We start from the raw sequence: 18,679 nt of genomic DNA on the forward strand, positions 1-18,679 counted from the left end.
TCAGAGCAACTTTTAATTACTTTTTAAAATAAAATAGTGTATCTCATAGAGCTATAACAGTGTTTCCCAAACTCTGTTCTTTGGACACCAAGGGGTGCATCTTTTGGGTTTGGCCCTAACACTACACAAATGATTCAAATTATCAAAGCTTGATGATTAGTTGATTATTTGAATCAGCTGTGTAGTGCTAGGTCAAAAACCAAAATGTGCACCCCTTGGGGTCCCAAGAACAGAGTTAGGGAAACCTTGCTATACAGCCTAGATGCAAACAATCAATTAATCAAATGTATTTCATAAAACCGATTTTACACGAGTAGTTTTTACATCAGTAGTCACAAAGTGTTGTACTGGTAACTTGAATAATGTTTACATACTGATTTACTCACTTCATATGTATATAAGGTATTCTAGTCAAGGTACATCCTATATAACTATTGCTGTACACAACTTTTCTATTCATATACTGTCCATAACGTCTATACACACCATTATTTATATACAATGAAGTCGGAAGTTTACATACACCTTAGCCAAATACATTTAAACTCAGTTTTTCACAATTCCTGACATTTAATCCTCATAACAATTCCCTGTCTTAGGTCAGTTAGGATCACCACTTCATTTTAAGAATGTCAGAATAATAGCACAGAGAACAATTTATTTAAGCTTTTATTTCTTTCATCACATTCCTAGTGGGTCAGAAGTTTGCATACACTCGATTAGTATTTGGTAGCATTGCCTATACATTTTTTAACTTGGGTCAATCATTTTGGGTAGCCTTCCACAAGCTTCCCACAATAAGTTGGGTGAGTTTTGGCCCATTCCTCCTGATTGAGGTCAGAGCTTTGTGATGGCCACTCCAATACCTTGACTTTGTTGTCCTTAAGCCATTTTTCCACAACTTTGGAAGTATGCTTGGGGTCATTGTCCATTTGGAAGACCCATTTGTGTCCAAGTTTTAACTTCCTGACTGATGTCTTGAGATGCTGCTTCAATATATCCACATAATTTTCCTGCCTCATGATGCCATCTATTTTGTGAAGTGCACCAGTCCCTCCTGCAGCAAAGCCCCCCCACAACATGATGCTGCCACCCCCGTGCTTCGCGTTTTGGATGGTGTTCTTCGGCTTGCAAGCCTCCCCCTTTTTCCTCCAAACGTAACGATGGTCATTATGGCCAAACAGTTCTATTTTTGTTTCATCAGACCAGAGGACATTTCTCCAAAAAGTATGATCTTTGTCCCCATGTGCAGTTGCAAACCGTAGTCTGGCTTTTTTATGGCGATTTTGGAGCAGTGGCTTGTTCCTTATTGAGCAGCGGTTCAGGTTATGTCGATATAGGACTCGTTTTACTGTGGATATCGATACTTTTGTACCTGTTTCCTCCAGCATCAGTACAATGTCCATTGCTTTTGTTCTGGGATTGATTTTCACTTTTGCCACGAAGTACGTTCATCTCTAGGAAACAGAAAGCGTCTCCTTCCTGAGCGGTATGACGGCTGCGTGGTCCCATGGTGTTTATACTTGCGTACTATTGTTTGTACAGATGAACGTGGAACCTTCAGGCATTTGGAAATTCCTCCTAAGGATGAACCAGACTTTTGGAGATCTACAATTTTTTTCTGACATCTTGGCTGATTTCTTTTGATTTTCCCATGATGTCAAGCAAAGAGGCACTGAGTTTGAAGGTAGGCCTTGAAATACATCCACAGGTACACCTCCAATTGACTCAAATTATGTCAATTAGCCTATCAGAAGCTTCTAAAGCCATGACATATTTTTCTACATTGTAGAATAATAGTGAAGACATCAAAAGTATGAAATAACACTTATGGAATCATTTAGTAACCAAAAAAGTGTTATAGAAATCAAAATATTTTAGATTCTTCAAAGTAGCCACTATTTGCCTTGATGACAGCTTTGCACACTCTTATAGTTACATGATTCCATATGTGTTATTTCATAGTTTTGATGTCTTCACTATTATTCTACAATGTAGAAAATAGACAAAATAAAGAAAAAACATTGAATGAGTAGGTGTTCTAAAACTTTTGACCTGCAGTGTATATATTCCGGACTCTGACATATATTTCTTATATTTCTTTATTCCTTTCTTTTTGTTTTTGGGATTTGCATGTGTTGCTTTGTATTGTTAGGTATTGCTGCACTGTTGGAGCTAGGAACAAGCATTTCACTACACTTGCAAAATATGTGTACATGACCAATAAAATGTTATTTGATTTACAGATACCTAGCCTAAAACCCCAAAGAGAAAGCAAAACATATGTAGAAGCACAGTGCACAGTGGCTGGAAAAAACTCACTAGAAAGGCAGGAAACTAGAAAGGAATCAGGCTTTGAGTAGTGGAGATTGTAAGAGTATATGGCCATAAAGTCCAGACGTGAAGAACTTGTCCTTACGCTCAGAGAGTAGTTCAATCTATTGGCATGAAGTTTCTGTAATGACTGATTCTGTCACTGTGAAAATGCACATTTTCACATTCTTGTACTGAATAGAAAAAAAGTCAATCTCAAGAATGTGTGGGAAGAATCTATTGTATGTCACTAAATCAACAAGACAGAGAGAAGTATTTCCACAACACTGTTGTCTAGCCAGGTGCCACTCAGTGTGTGTGTGTGTGTGTGCGTGTGTGGTTGTATTACATGCGCCAAGCCAAGGTCATTCTCTGCAACAAGTAATACAATTTTTATCAAACTAACTAACACAATCGCAGTGCTTTGGTTCACATGCATCTGCATATCCCACAAAGCTAGGCATTACAAGGCCATTTCACATTTACACGTTATTAGCCCCGAGCTATCTTATCCCCAGTCTAGACTGGCCCTGGGATAGCTTAGCCTGTGTTTACACAAGCATTTGTTAACCCTGGGCTGCTTTAGCCCTGGGCTAAGGATTCACACATATTCCACAGCCTTGGGCTAACGGACAAACAGACACGCGACCAACATTCTATCTCTGCCACATGACCAATGTTATAAGTAATAATGCATTTATTTTTAGACATTATTTCCTTTTGCTTCTATTCTAGCCTAGCATTTTATTTCCGACAGTGATATTTTGTATAAACCTTGCTGTCTGCCTGTCCGACCTCGGAAACAATGAGCATGGTTACATGCACACAATAATGCAATTATTGTGGATAGTCAGGTTAACATAATAGTTTGTTTAAAACATTTACACGCTTTGCAAGAAAAACTATTTCCCAAATATTGGACACATCTGAAATCATTTACATTTTTACAGACTGCAATTAGGGTTAGCATAAGTACGTTGCTCGTGGGCACATCGTACAGATTTTTCAATAAAATGCAAATTAATTACATAAAAATCATACAATGTGATTTTCTGCATTTTTGTTTTAGATTCCGTCTCTCACAGTTGAAGTGTACCTATGATAAAAATTACAGACCTCTACATGCTTTGTAAGTAGGAAAACCTGCAAAATCGGCAGTGTATCAAATACTTGTTCTCCCCACTGTGTGTGTGTTATATTAAACATCGAGGAGGGAGTAGAATGTAGGCAAGCAATAAATATTTCAGAACAACTACTAGTCGAATAAGACATGGGAGAGATTACGAATTTTGGCAAAGTGATTCATTTATAGACTAATACACTTGAAACAAGTAGCCAAACTGAAAACTGCAGACATTACTAGTGCCTCCCCCGCTATCAAACTGACATAAAAAAATAAAAAATGAAACGCAGACTAACGTGATCATTGACAGCTGCCTTGAAGGACACAAATAAATGCTCTCTGCTACTAAGATCAGTGAAATGTAGGTAAACTGACAACGGAGTGAAGAGCAGAAATCTCAACTAGCAAGCAAGTCTCAGCAATGAAGAATTGAGGGGGGGGGGGGAGAATTCTGGCAGGGGGGAGATTTTCGACACAACACTGGGAGTCGAACTAGTGACCTTTTGGTTACTGGCCTAACGCTCTTAACACTAGACTACCTACTGATGGGATTTTGATAAATTCAGAAAATCACCAATCTAAATAAACGTTCTATCACAGTGAGCATGTTGTTTTAGGGAAGACTATTTAATTCAGAGTTTTCCGAACACACATCACTCACATAAGAAGGAAGCTTGCGCTACCCCGATGCTGACCCGTGCGCACATCAAATACACCTAGATAACACCGATTAAGCTGTTTAGGCCTACATGTCCTAATAATTCTAAATATTTCTCAGAAAACCAGGTGTTTTAATCGGCATATGCTTAATTCGATTTTGACCTTACGTCGAATTAAGATAAACAGAGTAACGTGTTCACATGACTATTGCATAATCTGTCTACTGCCGTAACCCATTTTATGACAATTATTAGCGTGCATGCTAACATTGGCTACTCGATGACGAGGCAGTGCAGGGCTTGGGATCCCGGGATCGCAGGCAGTTGGATCAGGAGGGCCAAGAGGTTGTAAATGAGGGTGTCCGCATACCGGGACTAGATGTACCCCAACAGTCCGATGACAACAGGATGGTGGACATGCACATCATTGACAATGGTGAGGGAGGCATACAAATAAAATGTATGATTCACTCATGCCTGGTTTTGTTCAATATTATGACATCACACTTTACTCGTCCTTCGGAGGACTTCACCCCCCAGAGCCAATTGTGTTGGAGGAGGATGAGGCAGAGCAGGAGCAGCAGATGTATCTGGAGAAGCAGAGGAAGCTCAAACAGAAGCAGCTGTTCAAAGACTGGGGAAAAAGTGTGAACATTCAATTCAAACTGTTCCTCTCTTTACTTACAATGCTAGAATATAACTGTGGCCAAAGATTCTATCCAGTGCAGTGATCTCTCCTTTGACAACTGAAAACAGCAATATTTTGTGGATTACTATAAAACATGCGATATTCAATCACCAATAAATCTTAAATGGTTAAGAAGTTGTTCTCACTATCTTGCAGAGCAGGTCCGATTTACGTTGTTCATTGTTCGATTGGATCAATTACATTGATTTTCAGGTCCAAAAAGACACAGACTCTGGCTCCCAAGAACAATAACAAGGTGATGTTGGAGGAGAATACCAAGATGCAGGCAGTAAAAGACAAATTATGGACACAAATGAAGGGAGGAATGGAGGACTGGATTTCCAAGATGGATTTAATGGGGAACAAAACAGTTGTGCAGGCCAGGGGCAAAGTAAAGATCTCCATGAACCAACACGAATTGGATGCTGCTTGATTTAAAGTTCATATAGCTCTCTAAATCCAAGATGGCTAGCAGTCAGGTGTCTTTGTCTTCGCCTTGTTGTGTCCAGTGTATATATCTTTTAATATATTTTTTTCTTCTCATATATTTTTTTAGTATTTTTCTTAACCTCAACTTCAACATACTCACCCAACGTGGTATGGATCTGCTATTTTCCTTACTTTAGAACCAGAACCCCCAACAGAAGCTAGCCAGCTAACTAGCTACTAGCTAGTAACTACTAGCTAGTAGTCAGCTAGCCACTGCTAGCTGTCATCAGCTAACTTTTAGCCTGGACAACTCCTGCCAGTCTGCATAGCGCAATTCAACCCAGACCATATCGGACTTCTTCTCCATATCTCTGGATTACTACCGCAAGATCTGAACCTTTTCACTTGGATCATCGCAGCTAGCTAGCTGCTATCCGAGTGGCTACTCCTGGCTAACGTTTCTGTCCCGAAGCAAACACCAATTAGCCTGGAGCTAGCTTATGCTAGGCCCATCTCCCGGCTAGCTAAAGAGGTCCATCAACCACTCCTTGGGCTACAATACCTATTTTGCCAATTGGCCTGGACCCCTTTTACTGCCGATACGGAGCCCCGCCGATTCATCACGACTGGACTACCGACGTAACCCGCCCGAGAGGGTTTTTCAACAGGCTCCTCTGTCGTGGCATCCAATGAATGCCCATCTGCTAGACTGCTAGCCGCGGCCTACTAGCTGTATAGAGCATATCTGACTGTTAGCTGAAGAGGTCCATCAGCCAATTTTTTGAGCTACTATACCTATTTTGACAATTGGCCTGGACCCTTTTACTACACGGAGCCCTGCTGATCCATTACGACTGGTCTGCCAACGTAACCGCATGAGAGGGCTACAACAGACTTCTTCTGCAACGTCTAATGCCCTTCTGCTAGCCTGCTAGCCCTGGCCCGCTAGCTGTCTGAATGATCCAATGTTGACCTAAATGACTAATGATGATAAATACAATCCACCTGTGTGTAATCAAGTCTCTGTATAAATGCACCTGCACTGTGATAGTCTCAGAGGTCCGTTAAAAGCGCAGAGAGCATCATGAAGAACAAGGAACACACCAGGCAGGTCCGAGATACTGTTGTGAAGAAGTTAAAAGCCGGATTTGGATACAAAAAGATTTCCCAAGCTTTAAACATCCCAAGGAGCACTGTGCAAGCGATAATACTGAAATGGAAGGAGTATCAGACCACTGCAAATCTACCAAGACCTGGCCGTCCCTCTAAACTTTCAGCTCATACAAGGAGAAGACTGATCAGAGATGCAGCCAAGAGGCCCATGATCACTCTGGATGAACTGCAGAGATCTACAGCTGAGGTGGGAGACTCTGTCCATAGGACAATAATCAGTCGTATATTGCACAAATCTGGCCTTTATGGAAGAGTGGCAAGAAGAAAGCCATTTCTTAAAGATATCCATAAAAAGTGTTGTTTAAAGTTTGCCACAAGCCACCTGGGAGACACACCAAACATGTAGAAGAAGGTGCTCTGGTCAGATGAAACCAAAATTGAACTTTTTGGCAACAATGCAAAACGTTATGTTTGGCGTAAAAGCAACACAGCTGAACACACCATCCCCACTGTCAAACATGGTGGTGGCAGCATCATGGTTTGGGCCTGCTTTTCTTCAGCAGGGACAGGGAAGATAGTTAAAATTGATGGGAAGATGGATGGAGCCAAATACAGGACCATTCTGGAAGAAAACCTGATGGAGTCTGCAAAAGACCTGAGACTGGGACGGAGATTTGTCTTCCAACAAGACAATGATCCAAAACATAAAGCAAAATCTACAATGGAATGGTTCAAAAATAAACATATCCAGGTGTTAGAATGTCCAAGTCAAAGTCCAGACCTGAATCCAATCGAGAATCTGTGGAAAGAACTGAAAACTGCTGTTCACAAATGCTCTCCATCCAACCTCACTGAGCTCGAGCTGTTTTGCAAGGAGGAATGGGAAAACATTTCAGTCTCTCGATGTGCAAAACTGATAGAGACATACCCCAAGTGACTTACAGCTGTAATCGCAGCAAAAGGTGGCGCTACAAAGTATTAACTTAAGGGGGCTGAATAATTTTGCACGCCCAATTTTTCAGTTTTTGATTTGTTAAAAAAGTTTGAAATATCCAATAAATGTCGTTCCACTTCATGATTGTGTCCCACTTGTTGTTGATTCTTCACAAAAAAATACAGTTTTATATCTTTATGTTTGAAGCCTGAAATGTGGCAAAAGGCCGAATACTTTCGCAAGGCACTGTATATCTATCCTACCCTGCCTTTCCAAGGTATTCGAAAGCCAAGTTAACAAACAGATCACCGACCATTTCGAATCCCACCGTACCTTCTCCGCTATGCAATCTGGTTTCCGAGCTGGTCATGGGTGCACCTCAGCCACGCTCAAGGTCCTAAACGATATCATAACCGCCATCGATAAGAGACAATACTTTGCAGCTGTATTCATCGACCTGGCCAAGGCTTTCGACTCTGTCAATCACCACATTCTTATTGGCAGACTCAACAGCCTTGGTTTCTCAAATGACTGCCTCGCCTGGTACTTCTCAGACAGAGTTCAGTGTGTCAGATCGGAGGGCCTGTTGTCCGGACCTCTGGCAGTTTCTATGGGAGTGACACAGGGTTCAATTCTCAGGCCGACTCTTTTCTCTGTATACATCAATGATGTCGCTCTTGCTGCTGGTGATTCTCTGATCCACCTCTACGCAGACGACACCATTCTGTCTACTTCTAGCCCTTCTTTGGACACTGTGACTCCAGATGAGCTTCAAAGCCCCATATACTACCCATCACTGCGACCTGTACGCTCTCGTTGGCTGGCCCTCTCTTCATACTCGTCGCCAAACCCACTGGCTGGCTCCAGGTCATCTACAAGACCCTGCTAGGTAAAGGCCTTATCTCTGCTCACTGGTCACCATGTGCTGCACCCACCCGTAGCACGCGTTCTATCAGGTATATCTTACTTCACCCCCAAAGCGAATTCCTCCTTTGGTCAACTCTCTTTCCAGTTCTCTGCTGCCAATGACTGGAACGAACTACAAAAATCTCTGAAACTGGAACCACTTATCTCCCTCACTAGCTTTAAGCACCAGCTGTCAGAGGAGCTCACAGATCGCTGCACCTGTACATAGCCCATCTGTAAATAGCCCAAACATCTACCTCTTCCTCTACTGTATTTATGTATTTATTTTTCTCCTTTGCACCCCAGTATTTCTACTTTGCACACTCATCTACTGTCAAATCTACCATTCCAGTGTTTTAATTTCTATATTGTATTTACTTTGCCACCATTGCCTATTTATTGCCTTTACCTCCCTTATCTCACCTCATTTGATCACATTGTATATAGACTTATTTTTCTACTGTATTATTGACTGTATATTTGTTTTATTTATGTATTGTTATATGTGTCGAACTGCTTTGCTTTATCTTGGCCAGGTCGCAGTTGTAAATGAGAACTTGTTCTCAACTTGCCTACCTGGTTAAATAAAGGTGAAATAAAATTAAAATGATTACAGCGCTTTCTCTTTCAAGACTTACATTGTAGCAGATTTCGGAAGTGGAAACACTTGCTATGCAATTGGTCAGTACTTTGAGGGTGAAAAACACAACTTCTTCACAAAATGTCAGAATCTTCAGTATTTTCTCCCTGTGGGGATGTCACGATCGTTGGAGTAAATGGACCAAGGCACAGCGTGTGTAGAGTTCCACATGTTTAATTGAATGAAACTCACAGAAAACAATAAAGCATGAAACGTGACGCTAATGTAGTGCTCGCAGGCAACTATACATAGACAATATCCCACAACAAACAGGTGGGAAAAGGCTGCCTAAATATGATTCCCAACCCACCCTAGTAACACACCGACCTAACTAACATAGAGAATAAAAAGCTCTCTATGGTCAGAGCGTGACAGTACCCCCACCCACCCCCAAGGTGCGGACTCCGGCAGCAAAACCTGACTCAATAGATGAGGGTCCTGGTGGGCATCTAAGGTCGGGGGCGGCTCCGGTGCGGGGCGAAGTACCCACTCCGCACGCGGATGTGTCAGCTTCAGTGGCGGCTCTGGTGCGGGGATTGTCGCCAGAAGCTCTGGACCGTGGGTCGTCGCCCTAGGGCCCGGACCATGGGTCGTTGCCGGAGGGACCAGACCGTAGATCGTCGCCGGAGGGACCAGACCGTAGATCGTCGCCGGAGGGGCCGGACCGTGGATCGTCGCCGGAGGCTCCGGACAGTAGATCGTCGCCGGAGGGGCCGGACCGTAGATCGTCGCCGGAGGGGCCGGACCGTGGATCGTCGCCGGAGGCTCCAGACCGTGGATCGTCGCCGGAAGCTCCGGACCGTGGATCGTCGCCGGAAGCTCCAGACCATGGATCGTCGCCGGGGACTCCGGACCGTGGATCGTCGCCGGAGGAACCGGACCGTGGATCGTCGCCGGGGACTCTGGACCGTGGATCATCATTGAAGGCTCCGGACTGGGTACCCTCGCTGGAGGTTCTGGACTGGGAATCCTCGCAGGAGGCTCCGGACCAGGAACCGTCGCTGGAGGCTCCGGACCGCAGACCGTCGCTGGAGGCTCTGGACCGCAGACCGTCGCTGGAGGCTCTGGACCGCAGACCGTCGCTGGAGACTCTGGACCGCAGACCGTCGCTGGAGGCTCTGGACCGCAGACCGTCGCTGGAGGCTCTGGACTGCCGACCGCCGCTGGAGGCTCTGGACTGCCGACCGCCGCTGGAGGCTCTGGACCGCCGACCGTCGCTGGAGGCTCTGGACCGCAGACCGTTGCTGGAGGCTCTGGACCGCCGTGTTACTTCACAAGCACACTAATAATAAAATAAAATTAAGTATGCCAAATAACATAACAACCACACTAACAACCCTATGACGTTGTTTAAAAACATATACAGTATGTATGGTATATGCTGTGTTCATTGTGAGATATAGACTTGATATTAATTGATAGATATTTATGATGTTTAGAATGTTTATGATATAATTCATATCATGTTTAATGTCATATATAATTAGATGTAAAGAATGACAAGTCAGGGTTGGGGGAAAGATGAAAGATGAACAGAGCAAAGTACAGAGAGATCCTTGATGAAAACCTGCTCCAGACTGCTCAGGACCTCAGACTGGGGCAAAGGTTCACCTTCCAACAGGACAACAATCCTAAGCACACAGCCAAGACAATGCAGGAGTGACTTTAGGAAAAGTCTCTGAATGTCCTTGAGTGGCCAGCCAGAGCCGAGACTTGAACCTGATCGAATATCTCTAGAGAGACCTGAAAATAGCTGTGCAGCAACGCTCCCCATCCAATCTGACAGAGCTTGAGAGGATCTGCATAGAATAATGGAAGAAATTCCCCAAATACAGGTGTGCCAAGCTTGTAGTGTCATACTCAAGAAGAGTCGAGGCTGTAATCGCTGTCAAAGGTGCTTCAACAAAGTACTGAGTAAAGGGTTTGAATACTTATGTAAATGCAATATTTTGTTTGTTTATTTGTAATATATTTTAAACATTTCAAAAAAACATTTTTTTCTTTGTCGTTATGGGGTATTTTGCATAGCTTGATGAGGGAAAACAACAATTATATCAATTTTAGAATAAGGCTGAAACGTTACAAAATGTGAAAAAGTTGAGGGGTCAGAATACTTTCCAAATGCACTATATGCTATTCATATATATGATCATATTTATTTTTTATGTATGGCACATTCATATATTGGTTTTAAATATATTATCATATTTTTTTAAATATATGTCACGTTTTTCAATATATATAGCCATATATGGCCATATATGTTACGGTGCGTGAATGAGGACCCAAAAGCGAATTAACGTAAACAGAGCTTCTTTAATAACAAAACAAAACGTAGGCTCAGATGGACCGGCAGGTTCCGACAGGACAGGACAAGGTTGCAGCAAACATGACGATAGTCTGGTTCAGGCATGAACAACACAAACAAGAATCCGACAAAGACAGGAGCAGAAACAGAGAGAGATATAGAGGACTAATCAGAGGGAAAAAAGGAACAGGTGGGAAAAGGGGTGACGAGGTAGTTAGGAGGAGACAAGGCACAGCTGGGGAAAAGAGGGGGAGAAAAGGTAACCTAACAACGACCAGCAGAGGGAGACAGGGTGAAGGGAAAGGACAGAAACAAGACACAACATGACAGTACATGACAATATATTACTTTACTGTATGGGGGCTAAGATGCAGTGACCTGAAGATTCAGATAGAGCACTGAGAATTCTCACTCCCCCTCAGTCTGGCCCCATGTCAGGGTAGGTTTGCGTCCCAAGGCTTTTGGACTTTTTTTCTGGCTTTTTTGGGGGCAGGCCTCTGAGGTGGAAACATTTTTGAGCCAAACACTAGCGCTAAGTCTGATTGGTCAAATTCATGAGAGGATAAAGTACTGTGAGTGGTTGCTTGCAGGCTTTATGCACTTCACCTGGGCAGATACCCATCACCATATGCCTCTGCCCATCACCGCACAGATAATGATCTTTAGTTGTCTTTTTATCCATCTCGAATTTCAGCGGAACGGGCTCACTCATATTTCACAATGACCATAATGACATAACGTAATAACGTATTCTGTCATTTTGCATTCTTCTGATACATTTTGAAGCTTTTTAAATTAGTCTCAAGTTTTCGTTCATAGTAATTTCTTTAGTCAGTTTCCAGCCATGGCAACAGCATCTCTCTTCTTCTATATGGTTATCTCCAAGCCCAACTGTTTGTTTTCTTTTCAATAAGTTGTTTTTTGTCTTTTTCAGTCTTAGTATTGCTTTTTGTGTGATCTTGTTATTTCAACAGGGGCTTTCAGTATATGACGATAGATATCACCTTCAGACTATGGTGTGACTCAGACAGTGTCAGCTGCTGCTTATAGAATATGAGAATCAGAACGCTATATTCCATCACATAATACAATAGAACAGAACACAAGGTCAGAACATTGGGATCTAACTCCAAACTGCAGCATAGAAGCTATTGTCCAGAAGAAATTACACATCCACAGCCACTGTTGTCACATCAGAGCAATGCAAACCTACTGGCTGAAGTATGCCTATCTCTTTGTCAGTACCTACGCAGTGCTCAGGCAGTGTGCTGGCCGTTCTGCCAATTCTCATACTCATTGTTTCTCTCTATCCATCTTAAACTTTTCCTCCTACAGTATATGACTCTTTGTTTCCGTCAGACATGGCACCAGGCCATACACAGTATAGTGCACTTTTGACCAGAGCCCTATGGTAGTGCACTTTTGACCAGAGCCCTATGGTAGTGCACTTTTGACCAGAGCCCTATGGTAGTGCACTAGGGAGTGCCCTTGTCAATATTGTGTTCCTTCCTTTCTTGGAAGCAGCAAAAACACACAGTACCACATTAAATCATTATTAAATTAACAGAAACAAAACCATTGTAAAAAGCCATCGGTACTGATCATAGCCCTCCCTGTTCATATTCGTCAGAATTCAGACAAAGCGCTCTTTCAAAAAAATGTGCCTTTTTATATGAGCCAAAGGGAGTGCAGAAAGGTCAGCAATGATGTTTCCAAATATGTTTTACCTCTGTTTTTGCACATCAATTTACTCTATTTCTCTTTTCCTCTACTTATGAAGCGTTGCTCATGCAACTCTGAAATAACAGCAACCGTTTTTAACGTAGGCCTCTGTGGTTCCTGTATTGAGCACACAGATGTACCAGTAAACGGAATGCAAATAGATGTCACATTGTGATGCGGTCCTAGGTTCAGGTTATGGATGTATCCTAACCCTCTCCTCAGTATTCTGGTTGTATTCCCTGTCTACTGCTTAGCACAGGAGAGAATAAAGGTAGCTGCAGGATAAACTAGATAATCCGTGATTCAGGTGTTAAAGGATTCACTATTTATAACCCAAAGTTTAAAGCCAAGTGCGGATGGACAGAGTGTGAAATGTTCAGGACAGGAAGTTATCATGTAGAGATAACATTTAATTTAATTTATATACCATATATTTATAGTGTTATACATACACAGTAGCCTATTCCTCAGTCATGAGGTGACTTACTGTGATTTACTGTGATAATCTTAGGTAGAGCAAACACTGAGACTCACGTCAGTGTCAGGCCGGAAGAAGGTTATGTCATTAATTTAATGATCCACTCACTTATCTCCCATTTGGATTGGGTCACTGCTATCTGGGATCCTTGGGATGTCCCCACTCTGACGTTACCCCATTGAAGTTGAACTGTACAAGGGTTAAGGTTAGGGTTAGGTAAGGGTTATGATTAAGGATAGGGTATGGGTACGGATTAAGGTTAGGGTTTAGGGTATGGACGTCCCAAGGATTCTGAATCGCACGAACCATTTGGACTGTAGCCTATGAAAGAGAGAGGGACACACAATGTTCAAAAAACAGTTTTTTATGGTTTGTTTCAAATGACATTTTACTTAAGTACTTCATTGCAAAACACACATATATCATTCTTGTTTTAACACACAAATGTTTTTTGTGGACCTTAGTAAAGATGTAGATAAATGAATGCACTCTAGTCCAGGTCATATTGAAAAAAAAAATTCTGATGTGATAAACTGTAGCTTGTTTTTTTGTTCTTGGTTTTATTTTATTTATTTATTTATTTTACATTTTATGACACTCCTGACCTCTAGTGGCTAACATTATAAGTACAGTTTTCGATCACACGGAATCGCTCACTTATGTTCCTGAACTATTTTGATATGCATGGCCTTAATAGCAAACACGTGACACTTTGCATAATTAAGTGGATGTGATTGTGAAAAATCACAAACCGGTAAATCCAGCTTCACAGGTGTGCGCTGGATTAAATTAATTAACGAAACACATGGTAATTTATCTTCAAAGTGCCTCATTGTAATTGGATTGTGTTATCTACTGTAAAATATCGGATATGACCACACACGTAAAATATATCACTATGAAAAGCTTTGAAGTTAATGCTGCGGTGATGAGTGTCCCTGAGCGTGAGTTGATGGGTAACATTTTGGTGAGTGAAACAGGTGAGCCATTGCTCCCAAGTCACTCCAACATAGCTAAATTCAAACGAGGGAACGATGGCCTTTATGTTCACACGGAGGACTGGAGTGAAATTGTGAAGAGAAGACAATTGGTAAACGCCAAGGAACGAATGAGAGTAAGTGTAACTGTAGGCCCAGGCGCCATGTCAACAAAAAACTGGCAAAAGGTCTGACTTGGAAATTGACCCAAAATACAGCTGCGCTGTCGCGTGGAAGTAGGTCTACTGTACAAAAAAAGCATCACCTTTGATTTATACAATTTGTATGTGCTCTGTCTTGTGTAATTTGCTTAATTAGATCAAAAACATGAACAGCATGTTCTCCCGTTTGAAGCGTATGGTACCACTGATGCGTCGTGACCGTAAACCCAGTAAAGTGGATACGCTGAAGGCTGCCACAGAATACATCAAGCTACTGGTGGCTGTACTACAGGACTCTGACAGTGTAAGTATAAAACAGTAGGTTTAATATGATGGTGCTGCTCAGACTAGCGGTGCATGCATCATACCAGCAATGGGCTACAATAGTTCAGGCATAATTGCATTGCTCTTGTGATTCAACATATTGACATGTAATTTTTATGATTGTTAGAATAATGGGAGCAAGACTGATTTCTTGAAGAACGCGATCAACTATGCAACTTCTGATGGGATGTGTGGTGATCTGTGGAGGGTGGATGAGGTAATTACTTTGTGCATTCATAGCTGCTTGTGTTTACATGTGAGAGCTATTGTATCAGTGTACCCCTATGGGGTTTTAAAACAATCCATCAACAACCACTATGCTAACCTCCTACAACCATCCGGAAGTCTCGCAAGCTGACATTCTGTTTTTCTGCGCAGTGGTAATCGGTTTGGTTATAGGAGGCTACCAATATTTAGGTCAGTGGTCACAATTCATGGCCTTGTAGACCACCTGAGTGTGCGGGTTTTTGTTCCATTCCAGCACTACCCACCTGTTTCCACCTGTTTCTTGGTCAGATTAGTTGAATCAGGTATGATAGCTCTGTTAGTGTTGGTTTGGCACAAAACCCTGCGGTGACCACTACTTACTGTAATTTTTTATTTAATTCCTTAGTTATTGAACTTCTCTGTATCTCACCCTCTCTTCTCCCACAGCTGCTGGACAGTGTGTCAGGAGTGTCCGGTAGTGAGTTGTCCGACGGGGTGACTATGACTCTTCCCTTGGTGACTACAGGGTTTGGAGCAGGAGATGGAGACGTGAGTGGGCTGGTGCTGCACCACTGTGTGATGCCCACCTACCAGTACATCATCCAGGTGGCACCGGACCAGACCATGGTAATAAATGCAACACACTAAGACGTCGTCCCAAATGGCACCCTATTCCCTATTTATACCACTACTTTAACCAGAGTGAGCCCTATGGGCCCTGGTCAAAAGTAGTTTATTGAAAAGGGTGCCATTTGGAATGCAGACCATGTCTTTGACTAACTGTGAAGGGTTGTCCATCACAAGGCCTAAAAGAATATCTGACAATGAATTCAGTGAAAACTACTTTAATTGTATAATAGTAGGCTCCCACAGTAGCCAAAATACAGAAAATGGAACTGGATTCTTATCAAGGCAACTATACTGACCAAAAATATAAACACAACATGCAACAATCTCAACAAATTTACTGAGTTACAGTGCATATAAGGAAATCAGTCAATTGAAATGAAATCATTAGGCCATAATCTATGGATTTCAGATGACTATGCAGGGCCGTCACCTGGCCCAGCCAATCAGAATGATTTATTTCCCCCTACAAAAGGGCTTTATATAGACAGAAATAGTCCTCAGTTTAAACAGCTGCCCGGGTAGCTTGTCTCAGATGATCCTGGTTTTTAACACTCGTTTCCTGTGTGCAATCATCCGCATCGAGCTAAAGGCTAAAGCTGCCGCTTTCAAGGAGCAGGACACTAATCCGGACACCTATAAGAAATCCTGCTATGGCCACAGATGAACTATCAAACAAGAAAAGCATCAATACAGGATTAAGATTGAATCCTACTACACCGGTACTGACGCTTGTCAGATGTGGCAGGGCTTGAAAACTATTACAGACTACAAAGGGAAACTCAGACACAAGCTGCCCAGTGACGCGAGCCTACCAGATGAGCGAAATGCCTTTTTATGCTCGCTTCGAGGCAAGCAACACTGAAGCATGCACGAGAGCACCAGCTTTTCTGGATTACTGTGTGATAACGCTCTCGGTAGCCAATGTGAACAAAACCTTTAAACAGGTCAACATTCACAAAACCGCTGGGCCAGACGAATTACGTGTACTCAAAGCATGCGCGGACCAACTGTCAAGTGTCTTCTCTGACATGTTCAACTTCTCCCTGACTGAGTCTGTAATACCGACATGTTTCAAGCAGACCACCATAGTCCCTGTGCCTAAGGAAGCGATGGTAACCTGCCTAAATGATTACCGCCCGTGGCACTCACATCAACAGCATCCTCCTGGTACCCTAGACCCACTCCAATTCGCAAACCGCCCCAACAGATCCACAGATGACGCAATCTCAATCGCACTCCACACTGCCCTTTCTCACCTAGACAAAAGGAACAACTATATGAGAATGCTGTTCATTGACTACAGCGCAGCGTTCAACACCATATTGCCCACAAAACTCATTACTACGGACTCTGGGACTGATCACCTCCCTCAGCAACTGGATCCTGGACTTCCTGACCCCAGGTGGTAAGAGTAGGCAACAACACGTCTGCCACGCTGATCCTTTGCTGACGACACAACGGTGGTAGGCCTGATCACCGACAACGATGAGACGGCCTATAGGGAGGAGGTCAGAGAACTGGCAGTGTGGTGCCAGGACAACAACCACTCCCTCAATGTGAGCAAGACTAAGGAGCTGAATATTAGGACTCAATATTAGGAACGTGTTCCTAATGTTTGGTATACTCTGTGTATAACCTGTGATATTCTCTTGGGTCTTGACTGCTAGCAGACAGCCCTGTATGAACTGTTTCCTCTCTATAGATGTTCCAGCCCAGTTGAGAGGAATGGTAGAGAGACCCAGCCTGGACTCAACATACCTTCCAGGTAGGTTTACAAGAGTTATGTGGTCATCCTAAATGGCACCCTATTCCTTATATAGTGCACTATGTAGGGATTATGCTTTAATTTGGGATGCAGTCATAATTTGCTGGTTGAACACAAAGGTATTTTCACACTTTGATACGGAAGTTTGTTCAAATATGAATTTTTTTTTTTAGGGGCTATGCTTCAGATGGGAGAATGTTCTCGGAAGAAAAACAGACGGAAGGATGTTGTATTTGTTAAATTATATTTTATGAGTTTGTTTAGTACATAATGTGATTTGTTTTGTTAAACTTTATTTATTTTTACAATATTCAGCAGCCCCTTATAATAAAATTGTAAGCATGGAGTGGTTTGTATGTTTTTATTTAGCAAAGAGATATACAGTAGGGTATTAGTAGGTCACAATGCCTTTAGGAAGTATTGACTTTTTCCACGTTTTGTTGTTACGGCCTGAATTTAAAATGTATTGATTGAATTTTGATTTTTTTTGTCACTGTCCTACACACAATGTCCCATGATGTCAACGTGGAATTATGTTTGTTGAAATTTTTACAAAGTAATGAAAAGCTTAAATGTATTCAACCCCTTTGTTAGGGCAAGGCAAAATGAGTTCAGGAGTAAATTAGGTAGTCATATAATACTGTATGTTGCATGGACTCTGTCTGCAATAATAGTGTTTAACATGATTTTTGAATGACTACCTCATCTCTGTACCCCACACATAAATATAATTGTAAGGTCCCTCAGTCAAGCAGTGAATTTCAAACACAGATTCAACCACAAAGAACAGGGAGGTTTTTTCCAATGCCTAGCAAAGAAGGGCACCTATTGGTAGATGGGTAAAAATGTAAAAAGCAGACACTGAATATCCCTTTGAGCATGGTGAAGTTATGAATTGCCCATTTGGATGGTGTATCAATACACCCAATCACTACAAAGATACAGGCGTCCTTCCTAACTTAGTTGCTGGAGAGGAAGGAAACCGCTCAGGGATTTCTCCAAGGCCAATGGTAACTTTAAAAAGCAGTTTAGTGGCAGTGATAACTGAGGATGGATCAAGGTTGTAGTTACTCCACAATACTAACATCATTGACAAAGTGAAAAGGACACCTGTACAGAATAAAATATTCCAAAACATGCATGTTTGCAATAAGGCACTAAAGAAATTTTTTAAAAATTGGCAAAGCAATTAACTTTTTGTCATGAATACAAGTTATGTTTGGGGCAAATCCAAAACATTACTGAGTACCGCTCTCCATTTTCAAGCATAGTAGTGGCTGACTCATGTTATGGCTAAAGTTT

At 42.3% G+C, this 18,679-nt stretch overlaps 1 protein-coding gene across 2 annotated transcripts; it reads left to right on the top strand.

Annotated features, from left to right (window-relative positions):
* The first annotated feature begins 14,038 nt into the window (after positions 1 to 14,038).
* On the top strand, positions 14,039 to 17,723 carry figla (folliculogenesis specific bHLH transcription factor). Of its 2 annotated transcripts, none has more exons than XM_021622374.2 (6): positions 14,039 to 14,427; positions 14,609 to 14,755; positions 14,903 to 14,992; positions 15,430 to 15,609; positions 17,315 to 17,377; positions 17,551 to 17,723. In XM_021622374.2, exons 1-5 carry the CDS (start codon positions 14,185 to 14,187, stop codon positions 17,330 to 17,332), a joined length of 678 nt encoding a protein of 225 aa, XP_021478049.1. In that variant the 5' UTR covers positions 14,039 to 14,184; the 3' UTR covers positions 17,333 to 17,377; positions 17,551 to 17,723. The 2 variants fall into 2 exon arrangements, with proteins under 2 accessions (XP_021478049.1, XP_021478050.1); XM_021622375.2 differs by having other exon boundaries at positions 14,070 to 14,427; positions 14,645 to 14,755.
* Positions 17,724 to 18,679: the final 956 nt, after the last annotated feature.

The sequence above is a fragment of the Oncorhynchus mykiss genome, chromosome 11 (assembly GCF_013265735.2).
Source record: "Oncorhynchus mykiss isolate Arlee chromosome 11, USDA_OmykA_1.1, whole genome shotgun sequence".
Classification (NCBI taxonomy): domain Eukaryota; kingdom Metazoa; phylum Chordata; class Actinopteri; order Salmoniformes; family Salmonidae; genus Oncorhynchus; species Oncorhynchus mykiss.